This window comes from Oratosquilla oratoria, chromosome 13, assembly GCF_046742065.1.
Source record: "Oratosquilla oratoria isolate Oo_2021 chromosome 13, ASM4674206v1, whole genome shotgun sequence".
NCBI classification, from domain to species: Eukaryota; Metazoa; Arthropoda; class Malacostraca; order Stomatopoda; family Squillidae; genus Oratosquilla; species Oratosquilla oratoria.
This window is the reverse complement of record NC_134789.1, coordinates 50,416,590-50,436,237: the sequence shown is the minus strand read 5'-3', so window position 1 is coordinate 50,436,237 and position 19,648 is coordinate 50,416,590. Positions and strand designations below refer to the sequence as shown.

The following is a 19,648-nucleotide window of genomic DNA, read 5'->3' as shown; positions in this document are numbered from 1 at the left end:
ACTTCCATCGAGTGATTTTTATTAACCGTGAGAAACATGTCTGCCATTGGAGTACTAGAGTGTACGGTAATAGCATAATTCATTAGCTTTTCACCAAGAGAGGGAAAGGTTAGATTTCACTTCCCTGTTTTTTTTTTCGGAGTTAAAAATCACGCCGTCCGTTTGACCTTTGCGCGTTCGTTTTCGTTCAAACGTCCCGAGCGAGCTGAAATCACCTCAGACGAGGTACCACACAGAACCCTCACCCACCCACCCCACCGCTCACGTGAGTCATCCCAGGTGCAGAATGCAGACTTGCTCATATCGCATGTTACGCAACACGTGAGACTTCTCACAAACCAGACCACACGTTTGTCTAACGCCAGGCAAACGAACACGAAGTAATAAATGAATGCGACCTGAAACCTCATGAAGATTCTATCCCGCATATATCGTCTTAAACCGTTTTAATCGTCTGGCCAAGTCAGTGGTAGAGTTCACTTGTGGACGGGCCAAGGTCCCCAGGCCAAAATGCTGTTTGAGTTGGCTGAGGTACGAGGTATATATAATAGCAATGGCGCCCAATGCTACACCACCACCATAAGGTCGAGCGGTACTACTCTCACTCATATCCTAGCTCCAGGTACCAGCACAACAACGCATACCCGAGCTTCTTCGTCCCCTCTCCCTTCCACCCACCCCTCTCCCTTTCCATCGACGCTGTGAAACACTATAGTACATAAATAGACTCTCTCCGCCCGATAGTGTCTCTTGTTTCGTCAACCTCAACATGAAGGCGTCTGCGTTCGTTTTCGTCGTGTTCGCGTCCAGCTGGGCCTCAAGTCAAAACAACCCGGAAGACTTCGTCGAGCTGAGAATTCCCCAGGGAAGACTGAGGGGGAAGAAGGAGGCGTCTCCTGGTGGAAGAACCTTTTACTCTTTTCTCGGCCTGCCGTTCGCCAAAGCTCCTGTTGGTCGACTTCGTCTGAGGGTGAGATGAATACTTAAGTACTGTTGCAAGTGAAACTGCTCGCTTATAAGCTATAACTACTGCTCGCTCACTTTCTTCTTATGATTCATAAAGCATGTGAGTGTGTGTGCGCGCGTGCTTGCATGTGTGTTTGTAAGTTATAACTAGTGCACGCGTACTTCTCGCAGTTCATAAGATATACGCGTGTGTATGTGCGCGTTTTGTGTGCGTACGTGTTTTTAGTAATATTGTATGCAAGAAAGAGAAATACGCTCATGAAGATCCTCTTACTCCTATTTACCATAACTGTTTTTGAAGTCGTTTATGATTCTAGTATGGGCTTATCGATTATCTAATCTGTTCCAGATATTGGATACATCTATACAGAAAATTCCCTAACACTTTTTTTTTCCAATCCGCTTCCGTTACCTTGTTCCGCCCTCCCATCCCAAACCAAGAGACCTTCTCTGTCTTTTATCCACTCTTTTCAGTGACCTGAACGCCGAAAGCAAGTGATCTCTTTCTCTTCGTTCTGTTCATGATGGTGCTTTTAGTCTGTCCTTACACAGCGTGTGTGTGTGTGTGTGTGTGTGTGTGTGTGTGTGTGTGTGTGTGTCTGTGTGTGCGTGCGTGCGTATGTGCGCCCGGGGACACGTAAGGGCGTGCACGCGTGTTGCTGGGTAGAGTTGTCCGGTGGGTAGCGTTCCCGGCCCACATTCTGATCCTTGTAGATATGAATCCTTTGTAGTTGCCCCTCATTTACTTTGTACTAGGGATTCACTCGCCCTTGCACCTTCTCTAGAATCCGTCTTCGTGATAGAGACAATTGAGGTTAGAAATTATATCAAGTGTTGAGAGAAGTTATAATGGAAACATAATATATACTTATATGAAGGATACGCTTTTCACAAGAACTGTTGCGGCGATACGCAGAAAAAAATGAGAACGAGAGTGGGAGAGAGAGTGAAAAAAGGAGAAATTTCAGGTCGCAGAACTTTAGGAACGTGAGAAGCATCAACCGCTCAAGAAGACGCATGGCTGTGTCCGAAACCGTTCGTCGCCTTCGGCTACGCCAGCCTGATGACCAGTTATCGTACACTTGGCAGACCCTTAAGATTTCATGTATTTCTACTTTCATAGGAAGAATAATTAAAAATGACGAAAGGATTCAAATACTCGTAGTATTTTTGTATGTTATTCGTAATATTTTATTTGTATATGTGACCAGGCCTAGCCTGCCTTGACCTGACCTAGGCTAATATTATATAACCTTGCTTAGTAAAGTCTGATTCAGCTGACTGTTATCCAGGTTGTCAATATTATTATTGTTATCGAGACCCCATAAAAACGTCTGGTGGCACATAAGAATATTTTGGAGGAGACTGCAAGAGATCATAAGGCCTACACTAAACAGTTCTATTTCCATTACCACCTGTGATCCCTATCCATAAAGTTATTTTTGTTTTCTTAAAACAATTAATTGTTTCAGCGCTCACTACACTTCCATTCGTTAACCATTCCGTTGGTAAACCAGTTCTTGCCTATATCCTCCTTGAACCTAAATTTGTCCAATAAATTCATTTCATAATGGGATAATGTTTAGTACTTTCCCCACCCTGCCTGTTCGGCGTCGATCCGGCCTTGATATATTTTATTCTTGCTAACATCAGACTATTTTATTCAGCGTCGATCATGACCATACGTTTTAAGTGGGTCCTATACGATCAATGCTATTGCGCAATATCCCGTATTGTACAATATTATTGACGGTGTAGTGATGTTATTGAAAGAGGCAGTGACCTGTACATTTGATGTCTTTAGTACATTGTGTCATTCTTCAATACCGTCCCTACACTGTCAATGATATTGTACAGTACGAAATATTCTGAAATAATATTGATGATCATGTGGGGCCCGCTTTACCCCAAAGTAAATTAAAACAACCGTGCAAGCCATAGTGTCAGGAAGTGAAACAAACTGTGGCATTCATACGAAACACTACAAAAAACGTTACCCTAATTCCTTGGCACATAGATGCCAAAGGGTTGATTAAGATATGATCCAACTTCTTGTATGTAGTTTCCCTTATCTTGGTAAAATCGTCAAGCGACAGACGAACTGCATTCGAATGTAGTCGCCAAAAAGGACAAACATTTTCTTACCGATACTCACTGTATAGCTTGAGTAGTGAAAAAGCGACGGATTGTTTTATTGTGCATATCGGGAAGGTCAGAATCACCCACCTCTCATTTGTTGATTTCCTTTTCGTAGCTGGAAAGAAATGACGACTCACTTCATATATCTCCTTGGAATTTTGCTCTACACATGGTTTACATAGGGAATACTAGGTAGATATCAGTTATAGATTAATGTATTTGTTCTTTACTATTGCTGTGTTATGTTTGTGTAGTACGTAAATGATATGCATAATGTTTTGGAGATTGTATTGTTAAGACAATGTGACTTTAATCGCTGGTGTGTTGCGACACAAAAGTATCGGCCATTTGCAACGTAAACATAAAGCTAACGTGGGACTGGGACAGACGTACTGTTCAAAAATGCTTATGTCAGTTATTATTTCGTTATTGCAATATTTTTCACGATTACATGCTTAACATATTTATCCTATGTACCCAGAGTGATTTCTCTATACATTTGCATATTTACTAGTATTCGAACGACTCTGAATCAAGGCCCAAAGGCCTGTTAATTGCTAGGCAATAGAATCATACGGACAAGAGATATACAAATATTGCCACTCAAGACTGTTCCTTGATTAACGTTAATTTCTTTAATGATTGAATTACATTCTGTTGTAAGGTTGACAATAGATAGAATAACACATTTTTATTTTCTTTGTTGGTCATTTAATTGTAAATTATATTGACCCGGTGAAGTCACATTCAACCATTATAAGATGGGACTATTGCGCTTTCAGCACCCCATTGTATTCACTCTTGCACATCGGATAGTTTCCTGTTACTTTATGAGTTTGTTACAAATGTTTGTGTATATATATATATATATATATATATATATATATATATATATATATATATATATATATATATAAAATATATATAATTAATTAATTAATTAATTAATAGGAAAAGAATGGAAATGAGGGAATAATGATGAACGTTGGGTTGTGTCAGTGTTGCGTGATGTCACCCTGGTTGTTCAACCTGTTGTACTGTACATGGATGAGGTGGTTAATGAAGTAATTGATAGTGATAGGCAAAGCTTTGGAATTGGTGAGTGATAATGGTAGGTGAATCAGTTGTGATTTGCTGATGACGTTGCACTTGTAGCTGATTCTGAAGAGGGGGGTTCGGAAAAAAGCCCCACCGGAAAAAAGCCCCAACGGAAAAAAGCCCCAAAAATGCCTAGAAAAAAAAGAAAGAAAAAAAAAACTGAAAAAAGACCCACTTAGGAAATTCCCTGACGGAAAATAGCCCCACCTTGAAACTAGCCAATTTAGGAAAACAAGATAACAATTCAAAAATAAAACTATGTGTTTATTGCTTAAAAGATAAGTTTACTTGACACTATATGAAAATAATACAATATACTAAATATTAATAAAACAATCGGAAATTACTTCAATTCAACACAAATAATACATGACAATAGAAAATCAATAGTATAATTGAGGCTAGCTATGCAGTATAAAGTATAAAAGTATTAAGTATAAAATAATACAAAGTCAGCACCAGTTTACATAATATTATATGAAAATACTACAATATACTAAATATAAATAGCAGGTTTTTAGTATAGAAAAATACAAAGTCAGCACTAAGTTATGAAATAGTACATTGGAAGTTAGCACTACTTTAAATAAATCTAAATCGAATTAAAAGCGGATGCAGTGGGCACAGCCTTTAAGAAACGCTTCAATGTCTTTCTGGCCTGTTTCTAAGTCTTTGCAGAGAGTGGAAAGCCTTTTCTGAAGGTCTTGTATGTCTCCTCTGGCGCTTTTGTGGTGGTTGGCCTCGGGCATTTTCTAATAGTGTCGTTGCAACAAGGGCTTGGTCTTTTCGTAGAGCCTCGATCGCGATCCACGCGGAAGGATGGTCGTGGCCGATCATCTGTGTGAAGGCTTGATTCCACGCCTCACAATGGTTGTTCGTACGATGCCCGCCAGACAAGGTTACTTCGTGGACGTTCCAAAGTTCGGGTGGAAAAAGGAGTGGCGTTCAGCGCATACGAAGCGGCGGTAGCACATCACCTGGGCGTTCGGCAGGCATCTGGATACGACGATATCCTCCAGACACGTAGGTCGCATCGAAATAATCTACCAGACAACTGAGTTGCTCCGGAAAAACAGTTCTTAAAAATTCCATCCCCTCCGAAACTCTGTCACATGGCAGAAAAGCCAAGGCATCTAACATAGAACAAAATAATCTACTTTCTTCGTCTGTCTTGTACAGTGTCACAAGGCCTAATTCCTGTATCTTCCTCCAGGTGTTCTGCGTTAAGTGGGAAAAACAACCGTTGGGCTTTTTTCCGGTGGGGTTCTTTCCGCCCAGGGATCTTCCTATGTAGGGCTTTTTTTCCGTGGGGCTTTTTTCCGGGATTCAGTAGTTGGTGACCGATTTTGGAGTGTTATGTGAGAGAAGAGAGTTACAGGTGAATGTGGGTAAAAGTAATATGTACAAGGAATAGTGGTGGTGACAGGTTGAATGTGTGACGGGTGAAGTTTGAAAAAATAATTTAGGGTCGTATGTGGTGGTGATTGGAGGAGTGGATGGGGAGATGCATTATAGAGTAAAGGAAGCTAGTAAAGGTCTAAGTAGAATGAAAAGATCTACGAGAAACAAAATTTAGAAGGTGAATGAAGGGGAAGGCTATATGAAATGATTGTACAGTGCTGTATGAATATCTTGGAATCTAAAGATGGAAAAGGAAAGAGTAAAGTTGTTTTCGAGAAATACAGTGTAAGCATGGAAAGTGAGAAATGTGGAGGTGGAACAGAAAACGGAAGTGGGAAGATAATTGTCAGACATTGTGCTGAGGTGGTTTGGGCATATGGAAAGAATGAACGAGGAAGTACGATCAGAGTGTGGAAAGCATGATTTATTTTTTAGTGAATGAGAAGGGGGTGGGGAGGTCACCATACAATGAACCGGTGAGAAGGGGAGAATAAACTCACTCCATCTGTAGGACCCTGCCCTGGAAGAGCCGTGCCTCACTTCATTGCTTTTGCCCATTTTGACCCAAGTAGTGTGGCGGTGAAAGGACCCTTCATCACCGAGGTGCTTAGATGCTATATATATATTTTTTTAGGATAAGTTTGGTCATGGACCAGTGGTGGGATTCAGCCGGTTCGTACGAACTTGTTCTTGGAATTTCATGAGCTCCGTGAATCGGTTATTAAATATTGGCTTACACAGGATATAATACAGCCTAAGTGATGTCTGCATTCTACTGGCCTAGTGAGAGAACCTGTTATTAAAATATTTGAATCGCACCACTGCCAAGGACCAATGTAATGGGTCTCCAGCCATTGTATAGTTAGGTTGTTTTCTATCATGCCCATTAGGACCCTGAAGTGTGGGAGAGCTGGCAGGGAGTGCTCAACGCCACGAAACAGCCGTCCCCGTGCAAGCAGGTCGACTTGTTCACACAGACTTTGATAGGGGATGAAAACTGCCTCTTCCTCAATGCCTACACTCCTCAGGTAACGATCAAATTGTATGTAGATGAATATATGTGAGTGTACATATATATATATATATATATATATATATATATATAAACACTGTTAAACACGACAGCATTTTGACACTGATTAATCTTCTTACTGAGATTTTCAATTTTTCTCGCAGTAGATCTCATTTCAAGGGGGTGGGCAAATACAAGCCATCCATAGTCTTCCATATTTAAATGACGTTTCGACTTCAGGGAGTCATTTTCAGAATATTATACAAAAATTAAGTCACAGTTTTAAACAGCTACATGATACACATTTGACAATGTTGTAGTTGCAGTTTTGTGAATTTAGTCCCAGCGGAGCTAGCCGATTTAGGGACTGGCTTGTAGTTTCTGGGTGGCTTCAAGTAGTGTGTTTGGAAATGTTAGGGAAGTGTTGGGGTGATTTGAGAAGTTGTGTAATTGGGTAAGAGTTTTGATTTTCACTTGTGGGCATGCGGGTGCATGTGGGGGGTGGGGGTGTTTACAGCAGTCCCCCGACTGGGGAGGAGCAGACGAGGTTGGCTGCAAGGACGAGGAGGTCGACTTTGGAGGAGGAGTCCGCAATGAGGCGTTCGAGGGCTGTGGCAGGGTCATTGAAGGTTGTCCTTAGGGGCCGGAAGTGGGCTTCCATCGCGGGGCACAAGAAAAGGCAGTGCGTGAAAGATACTTCCGCGCCACAGGTGCAGCGGGAAGTGGTATATTTTGTCCGCCAGTGATTCACCCGTATCCTGCTGACTGTTGCCGCAATGTACGGGGGTAGAGAGGAGAAGGTAGGGGGGGGGGGTCGGTCCAAGGCAGGTCCTGAGGGGCCATCCTCGTTCAACAGCAGTAGAGTGGTACTCCAATTTCCAGAGGTCCCAGGCAGCGCGGTCAATTTTGCAAAAGAAGTCATGTGCAGAGGGTTGGATTGGGGTGACTTTGCTGTTAGGCAATGTGGCACCTGTTTTGGCAGTTTTGTCTGCTATCTCGTTGCCAAGGAAGCCCACGTGCGAGGGGACCCATTGGAATCGGAAGTGGACTCCTGCCCTGCCGGCCTCCGTTAGAAGGCACAGGACGTCTTTAAGGATGGCGGGAAGTGACGCACAGCTGCCGTTCTGGATAGCTATTAGACTAGATTTCGAGTCTGATAGCACCGTTACCTGCGGTGGTGGGTGGAGAAGGGCGAGTACAGTTTGCACTGCCTCTCTGATGGCGACGAGCTCAGCCGTGAGGATGGTGGTGGGGGGTAGTTTCACTGGGTGAGCTTCCTTTGTGTTGTACAGGTAGATGCCTGCTCCTGAGCGTCCATCTTCGAGCACTGATCCGTCTGTATATATCAGCAAGTCGTCACGGTATTTGAGCGCAATCTGCTCCCTTGCTCGCGCTGCAAGCGTGTGTGGGTCGTCTCGACGGCTAAGCCCGGGAAGGTTAAGCTCCACCTCAGGAGGGATGAGGGCCCACGGAGGGAAGGGGTCCACCTGGCACTGGACAATCCTCCGGCGCTGGCCAGGTTGGATTTTGGCCTTCTTGCAGATGTCCCTTATTGAAACGGGAAGGCCGTGAACGGGAACGGGGGTGGAGGCTGAGTTCCAGCTCTCATCCATCTCTTCATCTGTGGAGTTGGGTACCCTTGCAGAGCTGAGTAGGTATGTACAGGCATCCTTCTTCAGGCAGTGCCAGAGTGGTAGTAGGCCGACTTTATTGTAGACTTGGGCCTGGGGAACCGACTTTGCTAGTCCTAGCCCTAGGCGGAGCGCTTGGCACTCTACCCGAGCCATTCTTTGCACGGCCGTCAGAGGGAGGTCGTGGAGGGCGGGGGCGCCGAAGAGAAGGCGGGAACGCACTAGGCTCTGAATGATGGGAATCAGAGTTTCCCTGCGTTGGCCCCATTTCTCCCGATGGATGACTCTGACGAGATTGAGCGCCCGTCTGGCACTGAGACAGGCTTGTCTCAGGTGCTCGTTCCAAAGGCCGTCCCGCTGGAAGGTGACCCCCAGGTAGCGGACGGAGGCAGCGGGTTTCACAGCAGTACCGCAGACCGTGATTTGATTCCAGTCCGGATACTGACCTGCGTTATAATCCTTGCTGTGCACCGGCATGTATACCGTTTTGGTCCCGGAGAGGGTGAATCCAAGGTCCATGAGATGGTTCACGACCACGTCCACTTGCTCTTGAAATACCCTTACCTCCGCCCGATGATTCGCCGAGTTCTTCTTTGGCCGTCGGTACCTGGACTTCCTCCAGAGGGCTATGTCGTCCGCGTAGGCAGTAACTATGGTGTCATGTCGCACCCCCTCTCCCACCCCCGCTAGTAGCAGGGTGAAGAGTAGGGGGGCGACGACGGAGCCTTGGGGGACCCCCATGTCGATTTTGGCTTGTGAACTGATGATCCCTTTCCACCGAACCGCAATTGTTCTGTCGGTGAGAAACGACTTCACGAAGTTGAAGATTGCCGGGGAGATCCCTATGGACTTCAGCTTCAATAAGAGCTTTGTGTGCCAAACGGTGTCAAAAGCCTTGGGGATATCTAGGAAACAAGTGTGAAGAATTCTTCTCTGCCTTCGGGCTCTCCGGATGTGTTCGGCGAGCTTCACAACGTGGTCCGTTACGCTTCTACCCCTCCTGAACCCTGCTTGAAGCTTTGGGAGGCACTTGTTCGAGTCCACATGGTGGCTTAGGCGGTTCAGGATGATACGTTCGTAGACCTTTCCGACGTGGGAGGTGAGGGCCACGGGCCGGTGGTTTTCCACTAGGTTTCTCTGTTTGCCTGCCTTGGGAATGGGGACCACAATTGCATGTTTCCATGCCAGTGGTACCACCCCTTCTCTCCAGCATTTGTTGTAGATCGCCAACAAGGATTGCTGGAGGGCGGGAGGGAAGTGTCGCAGAAGTGGGTACGTAATTTGGTCTGCACCTGGGGATTTCTTGGTGGCCTTAATGGCCCTGAGGGCCCACTTCAGCTCGAAGAGCGAGAGGTCTGTGTGCTCCCCCTTGGGGGGGGGGAAGAGGTCCACAAGGTCATCATGGGGTGCCCGGAAGTTGCGCTTCTCAGCGGGGAGGCTAGCTGAGGAGCTCGCGTTGGCAAAGTGGTGGAGGAGCCCCTCCGCCTTATCCTCGGCTGTGCGTAACACCCTCCCATCGGGGACCTTGAGGTCATCATGGGGGGGGCTGTAATGACTCTTAATTTCCTTGAACCTCTTCCATGCTTCGGTGAGGTCCAACTTGTCCTTCTTGACGTTTTTCCAGTAGTCCAGTTTTGCTTGAGCAATGGTCTTCTTGCACAGAGCTTTGGTCTGTTTCATTGCGATGTGGGCGGACTCCGAGCCCTCCCTCCTGTACCGCTGATAGGCCAGTTTTTTCTTTTCAACAGCCTCCTTCCAGTTCTCCGTCCACCATGGATGGCCGCGTCTCCCGTGTTTACCGCCGGTCACTGGGATGGCTAGCCGGGTCGCCTCGAGCACAATGTCCGTGAAGAGGGTGTTTAATTCCTCTACTGGGCGGGTGAGCTCGAGTTTGAGGTGGGCGTCGGCTAGGTGGGCTTGAAAGGTCGTCCAGTCCGCTTTTCCCAGGTTGAAAGTCGCTTGAGATGGCGGGGGGTGGGTAGTGGGGGTGAGGTGTAAGGTGACGGTGATGGGGAGGTGGTCGGAGGACAAAGGGTCGTCCTGGACCGCCCATTCAGTAATCCCCGCAATGTTTGGGGATGCGAAAGAGAGATCTAAGGCTGAGGTGCCATTTTCTGGGCAGTCAGGTAACCTAGTGTGTCTCCCATCGTTAAGAAGGACAATGTCAGCCGCGTCTAGTTGGGAGCATAATTCTGGTGAGGAGCGGGGGTATCCGTCCTCCCAAAGGGCGTCCCTTCTGTTGAAGTCACCTACCACGATCCAATTGTCCGGGAGGGTTCCCAGCCACTCGAATTTAAGCGACGTGGTTGGGTTGTAAAAATTGAGGATGTGAACCGACCAGCCACCCTGTAAAGAGACGGAGGATACCACCCCGTAGCCTTCTTCCAGGGGGAGCCTGGAAGTGACACAGGACGGGCGGCCAGTCCTATGGAGACGTACGTGGCGGTTCGAACCTTGCCGGAGTCGTCGGTTGCGAAGAAGGGAGGGTAGTGATACCCTGGCAGGGTTGGCAACTGGTGGGGAGAGGTGTGGAGGGATTGTAGTGCAAGTACCTGATAGGAGCTTCCCGCAAGGTGCTGCACTAGGAGGTCCCGGGCGGTGTTAATCGCCCTACAGTTCCACTGCATGATTTTAATTATCTCCATTATTGGTGATCTCTGAGATGGATTTTAGGATCACGAAGATCCCATCTAGTAGCTTGGCTGCTTGTGGGTTGGACCGTGCCAGGTCCCGTTGTAGGGACTCAACGGCGGCCACGAGGTAATTAATGGTGCTGGCTGCGGGTGTGTCGTTGGGTGGGGGTGGGGAAGGTGATGAGGTATGCTCGTGTGAGGTCTCGCTGTCTTCTGTATACATAGTGGTGCTGTCCCCGTCATCTAGGGGGATGCCCTCATCCTCTTCCCTGGGGTGGGGAGGCGTTGTGGGTGGTTCTGCCTCTTGGTTTTTAGTCTTGGAAGCCTTGGATTTCCTCTTCCTGGGTCTGAGTTTCTTTCTTTCCTCGGTCCCAGTGTCAGTGGTGGTTGGGGGGGGGGGGGCTCTTGCCGTCGGGGCAGGGGGGGCAGGTTCGCCCGCGCAGTCGGTGGGGGGATGATCCGTCCTACTTGGGGTGGCTTATGCAGGGGGGTGGGGGCGAGCGCCTGTTCATTGCCCGGGTGGGTCCGGACGTTGTAGTGAAGTCACGGTCCTTCGCCCGCTCTTCTTTAAGGTGGGAGCCCCAGCGTTCCCTGTCAACGGCCAGGGCCTCCGAGAAGGGGGTGTAGCGCTGATTTTTTAGCTCATGCGCTATCCTCCTTATTGCCACTTCTGGGCACTTGGAGTAGGCCGCAGAGTGGTTGCCGTAACAGTTGACACAGAAGAGTTGCGGATCTCTGCAGTCCTGTGTGGCGTGTCCTTTGCCACACTTAGCGCACCGGGGGGCCTTGCGGCGGCATTCCTTTTTGGAGTGCCCCAGCAGCTGACATCTGGTGCACCTCCTCACTGGGGCAACGTAGGGGACCACTTGATGGAGGGTGTAGCCCAGCTTCACTGTGGAAGGGAGGATATCCATGAGGAAGGCCACCCTCACTGATCCAGTGGGCGTGCCGTCCCTCGCAGTGAGTCTTAGGATATCATCAACCGCTAGGTCCTGGGCTTCCAGATCAGCCTTTAGGAGTTTCTCGGCGCCCTCTTCAAGGGGGACACATTTGACAACTCCTACGACGATGGTTTTAGGTATCCTAGTGAGGATCTTGATGGGGTCGCCATGGTCGGTCTGCAAGGCCGTAGTACCCAAGAGGCGACCTTGTTGGGTTTCGGTGAGACAGCTTATGAGCCATTCACCTGACGGTGTCTGGCGAATGCCATCAACGGGTCCCACCGTGTTCTTGATGAGTTGGGCTTGACGCCAGGATCCTAGCTTGAGAAAACGAGCAGGGTTTGTTTCTGGCTTGAGGAGGACTGGGAACTTCACAGGACCTACGTCGGATTTGGGGTTGCTGGGGCGCTTGCGGCGGGGCGTAACTACCTGCCACTCTCCTTCTGCAGATGCAGCAGCTACTGATGCGTACGAAGGACGCTGCGGCTTGTCCCCTTCTGCTTTGACCTCCTTGGTTGTCCGTGTGAGGGCTGCAGGTTCAGGGGAAGGGGTAGGGTGACCGTGCAACTGGTCGTTGACGGGTAGATGATTACCTTCGGTGGTGCCAGGGTCAGCTGCCGGCCCTGGGGCTGGGGCACTGGTGTCGCTGGGCGGGGCGCCATTTCCCAGGGAGGGTTTGGTTCGGGGGCGCTTGGATTTCTGGAGGTCGGGGATTACTTCCGGGTGGTCGCTATCTTCGTCGCTGGAGATGGAGAAGATGCTTCTCGACTCTCCCGAGCTCAGGGTGGTCGCTCTCATCTTGTCAGGTGAGAGCGACTGAATGTTGTACAGACACCATGGATTTAGATATAGGCCGCTTGGGAACGCTGAAAGGATATTGAGACTGCGTAGGCGGACACTTCGTCCAGGAGGGGGAGGGAGACGGGGGAAGTCAGGTCGGATGGTTCGTATCGCAGGGACACCCCGCTGGTCAAGAGGGGGTTGGTGAGGTGGAGGAGGGGGAGAGGAAGGAGGTGGATGTTGCTGCCGATGGGCTCCAAATCTAGAAGAGGAATTAGATAGTGGAATTACAGAAGCCATGTTGGATTGTATGTTGATTATTGGAGCTCTTTCCCTTCTGTGGATGGCTTCAAGCATTTTTAATTCCTTGGTTATGAAAAACAACCTGGTTATGAAAATCTGTCTGGTAATGGCGGCACATTAACAGGAACCAATGTTATATATGAATAGCGTTGTATTTCTGGGGACTGCTCACCCCGTAATTCTATATACATTGGGTTCACGACGTGCCAATTGAGTAGATGGTTGTCCCTACATTTACAACAACGAACAATTAAACAACACCACCTCCAATACCACCAGGCTGTAATTGATAGGAAGACTATTGTGAAAAACGCAAAGATAGTCGACATTGTAACAAAATAAAGGAATTAAAAATTATTGAAGCCATTCACATAAGGGAAAGAGCTCCAATAATCAATATACAATCCAACATGGCTTCTGTAATTCCACTATTTAATTCCTCTTTTAGATTTGGAGCCCATCGGCAGCAACACCCACCTCCTTCCTCTCCCCCTCCTCCACCTCACCAACCCTCTCTTGACTAGCTGGGTGTTCCTGCGAGACAAACCATCCGACCTGACTCCCCCCCTCTCCCTCCCCCTCTTGGACGAAGTGTCCGCCTACGCAGAGTGTCAATATCCTTTCAGCGTTCCCAAGCGGCCTATATTTAAATCCATGGTGTCTATACAATATTGTCAAATGTGTATCATGTAGCTGTTTAAAACTGTGACTTAATTTTTGTATCCTATTCTGAAAATGACTCCCTGAAGTCGAAACGTCAATTAAATATGGAAGACTATGGAAGGCTTGTATTTGCCCACCCCCCCTGAAATGAGATCTACTGCGAGAAAAATTGAAAATCTCAGTAAGAAGATTAATCAGTGTCAAAATGCTGTCGTGTTTAACACAGTGTGTATTAGTGAGAATCTGCTCCTGAAATATACTATCATATATATATATATATAGATAGATATATATATATATATATATATATATATATATATATATATATATGTTTCATTAAAAGTGATGGCTAGTTGTGCATTAATAATTTTCTTAAAGGTATTTTCCATATACCTTATTAAGGATTTGTTGTCCTTAGGAAGGAAATTTATGACTCGGCTGTATGTAGTCATATTAGCTATATGACTACATACAGCCAAGTCATAAATTTCCTTCCTAAGGAAAACAAATCTTTAATAAGGTATATGGAAAATACCTTTAAGAAAATTATTAATGCACAACTAGCCATCGCTTTTAATGAAACATACAAATATATATATATACATATATATATGTATATATATATATATATATATATATATATATATATATATATATATCAAGGACTACTATTACACAGGACGTGCGCACCCATATTCCTGGCTCCGCTAGCGGAGGCCATTGCTTTCTTTGTAACCTAACATTTTGTATTGGACAAATATATCAAAGCTAGAAACCTAACATTGTATATAGGACAAATATATCAACTATTGACTTATTCAATGCAGTATAAGTTAATATAAACTTTTATTGTGAAATAAGAAACTATTTTTAAGGCACTGTTATGCTTTGAAATACCAATTTTAGCCGGACTTAACAGGCATTATTGTATGAGGTTAGTGGACATCAGGGTTGGCAATTTATTTTTATTTTTATTTTTTTTATCTTTTTAGAAAATAAAAAAAATATATATTTTTTTATTTAAATTAGATTTATTTTATTTAAATATATTTCTTATAGATTTTAAATATTGTGGGATTGCTATCTGATATGCGATCTGATTGCTAAAGGACATTTTTAGCATATCAATATAAGGAGCAGTGTTATATAGACTTGCCACAAGTATACAAGGGACGGTATAAGCCTACATGTAATATATATCACTGTGCAGCCCACAACAAGTTTCAACAAGATTCTTGTTGAAACTTGTTCTAGTTAAGCAGCTTCTCACTGTTATATAGACTTGCCACAAGTATACAAGGGACGGTATAAGCCTACATGTAATATATATCACTGTGCAGCCCACAACAAGTTTCAACAAGATTCTTGTTGAAACTTGTTCTAGTTAAGAAGCTTCTCACTGAGTCAGTTGCTGCTTTGGAATCAACCAGGAAGGATGTCTTCTGGACCTGGCAGAGTGGTTCCTTCAGGCAGAAAAAATTATCCTGTCTGGAATTTTTTGAAAAACTACCAACAAATTCTGGCAAAGGGTATCGAGCTAAATGCAAAGACTGCAGCCAGGAACTACAGGGCATTGTGTCAAGATTTGAATCTCACAGAGGTAAATGCCAAGGTCAGCCACAGCATACAGAAGAAGAAATTGATGACCCAGGTAAATAATTTTACTTATATTGTGTGCATTTTTCCCTTTTCATATGCAACTATATAAATTTGGTGAACAATGGAGAGCATGTGCAATGAAAATGTGAAGGCCTAAAGAGGTGATACTTTAGCTTCATTACTTCTTAATTTGGGTAATGACTATATCACTATAATATACTGTATCCACTCAACTTTGGGGCCTAGATGATTGTCATTCATTTCATTCAACATTGTGTAATATATTTCATAGGTTCCATTGAAATTCAGCCCACATGGAATTTGGCCCAAAGGGATTTAGCCTAACCTAACCCAACTAACCCATTATTTTTAATGAATTTAAAAGTGGACTGAATCCTGTGTGGGCTGAATTCCAAGCCCATCTATTTCATATCCTGTTAATTATTTCCAAATAATTTAGTGGCTTGTGTGAATATGATCATTATCTAAAAAAATAACTACTGTACTCAAAAGTAGCCTAAATCACACTGTATTCATCCATTTATTTATTCATTTATAAATTATGCAATATGCTAAAACTTTCTGTTTCTATTTCAGGATCTGTATCAACAGCTTCAATCCCTTTATCATCGGCTCCACTTGAATTATCTGCAAACCTGACTCCACCATTAAAAAGGTCACTATCAGACTCCTCCACAGGCGCCACTTCTGCTAAATCATTTTCATCCAAAAGAAAGTCATCAACATCTCTGGACAGATTTATCATAAAAACTTCAGCCTCTCAAAAGGAAAATCTCGACAAAGAAGTTGCAAGAATTATATTTGCTACAAATTCACCATTTCGTCTTGTTCAGCATCTTCAGTTTCTCAAGATGGTTCAGAACCTGAGGCCAGGTTCTATTCCTCCATCCAGAAAAGATATTGCTGATAAGCACTTGGATCTTGTGTATGAAAAGGAATATAAAAAGTGTCTTTCAATAGATGGGTGGTCTAACATCCATTATGAGCCCATAATATGTGTCACTCTAACACCATCCACTGGTCAGATTTATTTAGTTGACTCAATAGACACATCAGGGAAAACTCACACTGCTGAATATCTTCTACAACTTGTACAAAATTTGATCAAGAAGGCTGAACAAGATTTTGGTTGTCACATTGGAAGTGTTGTGACAGACAATGCAGCAAATGTCACCAAGATGAGAAAACTCTTGGACGAATCGAGTGAACCTGAGCATACCGTCCTCACATATGGATGTGCAGCACAGCTACTAAATCTACTGGCTCGTGACCTTGAGATTGGTAATGTAAAACAACATGTGGTCCATGTGGTTTATCACCAAAGCTCACATACTTGCTAACATACTTCATCCAGCACTTCAAGGAAAAATGCTCAGTGCAGAAGAGGTGAATATTACTATGGAGTATGCCAATGAGAAATATGGAACACTTGTTCCTGTCATTATGAAGTTTCAGGCAAAATCACCTCCTTTCCAGGCGTTCAAGTTTACTGAGTCTGACAGCTATTGAGTGGTGGGATTCACATACAGCCATGTTAGACAGTGATATTCTGTTATCAGTGCATCAACTCCTAACTGCAGTAGCCTCATCATCAGGAGTTGAAAGAGTTTTCTCCTCTTATGGACTTGTACACACAAAATTAAGGAACCGCCTCAGTAATGAGAAGGCAGCCAAATTGGTCTTCCTTTTCAAGACAATGAACTCATATGTAAATAATGATTCATGTAAATAACTGTCCACTAACCTCATACAATAATACATGTTAAGTCCGGCTAAAATTGGCATTTCAAAGCATAACAGTGCCTTAAAAATAGTTTCTTATTTCACAATAAAAGTTTATATTAACTTATACTGCATTGAATAAGTCAATAGTTGATATATTTGTCCTATATACAATGTTAGGTTTCTAGTTTTGATGTATTTGTTCAATATAAAATGTTAGGTTACTAAGAAAGCAATGGCCTCCCCTAGCGGAGCCAGGAATCTGGGTGCACACGTCCTGTGTAGTAGTAGTCCTTGATATATATATATATATATATAAGAAAGCAATGGCCTCCCCTAGCGGAGCCAGGAATCTGGGTGCACACGTCCTGTGTAGTAGTAGTCCTTGATATATATATATATATATATATATATATATATATATATATATATATATATATATATATATATATATATATATATATATATATATGTACAATACTGAATGGGTCCCAGTGATTAGAGGTATACATTTAAACAACCACAAAGCACTTTAATTCTAAGCCATCAAAGGCCAGCATTTCAATTTCAAGCATGCTGGCCTTTGATGGCTTAGAATTAAAGTGCATTGTGGTTGTTAAAATATATATATATATATATATATATATATATATATATATATATATATACATATACATATACATATATATATATATATATATATATATATATAAAGTGGATGTCCCCATAAACTTGGTATCACGCAGGGTTTCCATGGGCTTCACCAGTGCCAGCAGTTGAGAGTTCGAGTAAAAATGACTTTGGTTACAATATTTTATTTTTCAAATCTCCAGTTATCAAATGATCTTTCCATCATATATAGCAAAGCTGAATGATGAACTATGATATTGTAAATGTGTACTAATATTAGACATACTGTTGAAATGTTCTCAAAGAACTCTAGATTTCTGTAAGTAAAGTCATATTCTAGTTGGAGGTTGGAGGTAGGATGTGAGAGAAAAAAATAACCCATTGTTGTAACCCTTTAAAAGATGTTGGCAACTAAAAAGAAAATGAAAAGATGGGACTAATTTATTCATGACAATACTGGCTATGGTTTGTGACATGAGTATCCAGTCAGTGAAATTGTAGACATCAATTATGATTGTTATGAAATGGATCAATGTGATTTTGAACCTTTTATTGCCCTCTTCAGGTTCCGACCTCAGCACTGAACTCTAAGCTACCGGTCCTCGTGTTTATACATGGGGGTGGATTTACCAGCGGGAGCATTGGGATCTATGATCCCTCACCATTCATGGACTACGATGTGGTGGTTGTCCTCATCCAGTACCGTGTTGGTGTTTTAGGTAAGCTGAGAGTCTTCAGAGCTATACTACATATAAATATGGGTGTTTTCGTAGTTTTTAACAGTGTCATTGACTGAATATATCAGTTGCTGCCTCAAGATACATTGGCTAGTTATTCGATTCCCTACAGCAGGTGGTAATGGTTCTGGAGACCTCCCATATATCTCTCCAGAAAGAAATTTTGGCCTTTTGTCTTCATTGTACATGATTCTGCTTCTGTGGCACTGGTGAATAGTAAAAGAAGATCAGTTACCGGATGTTAGCTTTCCATACATACATACATATACCATGGGAGATACCCAAAAGAAAAAGGAATAGAAACCACTCCCACCCATTCCATCCTCTACATATAAATATATACATCCCCTACATATAAATATATACATATACATAAATAAATATATATATATATTTTGGAAGGAGGCCATTTATGATGCATGCGTTGTTGAAGTCAACAGCTGCGATAGCATTATTATGCTTGTAGAAATGCTTTTCTAAGTTGCGCACCAACGTGCGGTCGTCTGGAAGCAGGTTCTTAAGCAGATTGCTGAAGTCCATGGTGTATATCTCTCGAGACGTCTTTCGGTCTTAACTGGCCATCTTCAGGAGGTGTGGGCTGGTCAAATTGATGACGGAGAATGAATCGAAGTGGCTATGGGACAGTATATAGCGGTGGGGAGTGGATCACCGGGCGGCGCCCGGGGCGGTGACGTCAGCCAATCAGCGCACGGGAATCATTCTCTGCCTTCTGGTTTGTAAAGACATTTCGGGCTGTTGCTGGATGTTGATAGCGGGTTTTTGGTTGAAAATGAGCACCGCTTCTGTCATTCTTAGTCGTCTGGTGTCGTTGTTTCTCTCGATGATGGTGGTGTTGTTTTCCATATATACATATACTTATATATATATGTATATATATATATACATATGTATATGTATATATACTGTATATACACATACATATACCAAGGCTTTTTCCCCCTTACAAGGGAGGTAGCCAAAAAAGGAAAAGGCATAGAATCATTCCCACCCATTCCATCCCTGAATACACTCCACACCCCTCCACCCTCCCTCTTATCTTAGCACCTCCTGGATGACGGGTCATACCACTTTGTCCACTGCCCTGGGTCAGAAGCAATATCCCGTCTGGGGTATTGCCTGCTTGTTATTGTGGCAAAGTAGCATGCAGTTGATAATTTAGGGTCTATATGGGGCGCCCCTATGGACCAGAGCCACACATCATTTTGTCTGTGATAGAGGAAAACTCTTCATAGAGGAATGATGACTCTTTTATACTACGGCTGTCCCTCCGTTATGCTGTCCCCCAACCCCTTGCTGCTGTCCTGTACCATTTTCTGAGTATTTACTTTCTGCTGTGGGGGTTATCAATTTC

General features: G+C 44.1%; 1 protein-coding gene across 1 annotated transcript in view; it reads left to right on the top strand.

Annotated features, from left to right (window-relative positions):
- Window positions 1–769: 769 nt before the first annotated feature.
- LOC143032231 (pyrethroid hydrolase Ces2a-like) overlaps window positions 770–19,648 on the top strand; it is a 261,996-nt gene continuing 243,117 nt past the window's right edge. The window contains exons 1-3 of the mRNA XM_076196699.1: window positions 770–970; window positions 6,495–6,632; window positions 18,105–18,258. Coding sequence (XP_076052814.1) covers window positions 770–970; window positions 6,495–6,632; window positions 18,105–18,258 — 493 coding nt within the window. The remainder of the gene's footprint in view (window positions 971–6,494; window positions 6,633–18,104; window positions 18,259–19,648) is intronic.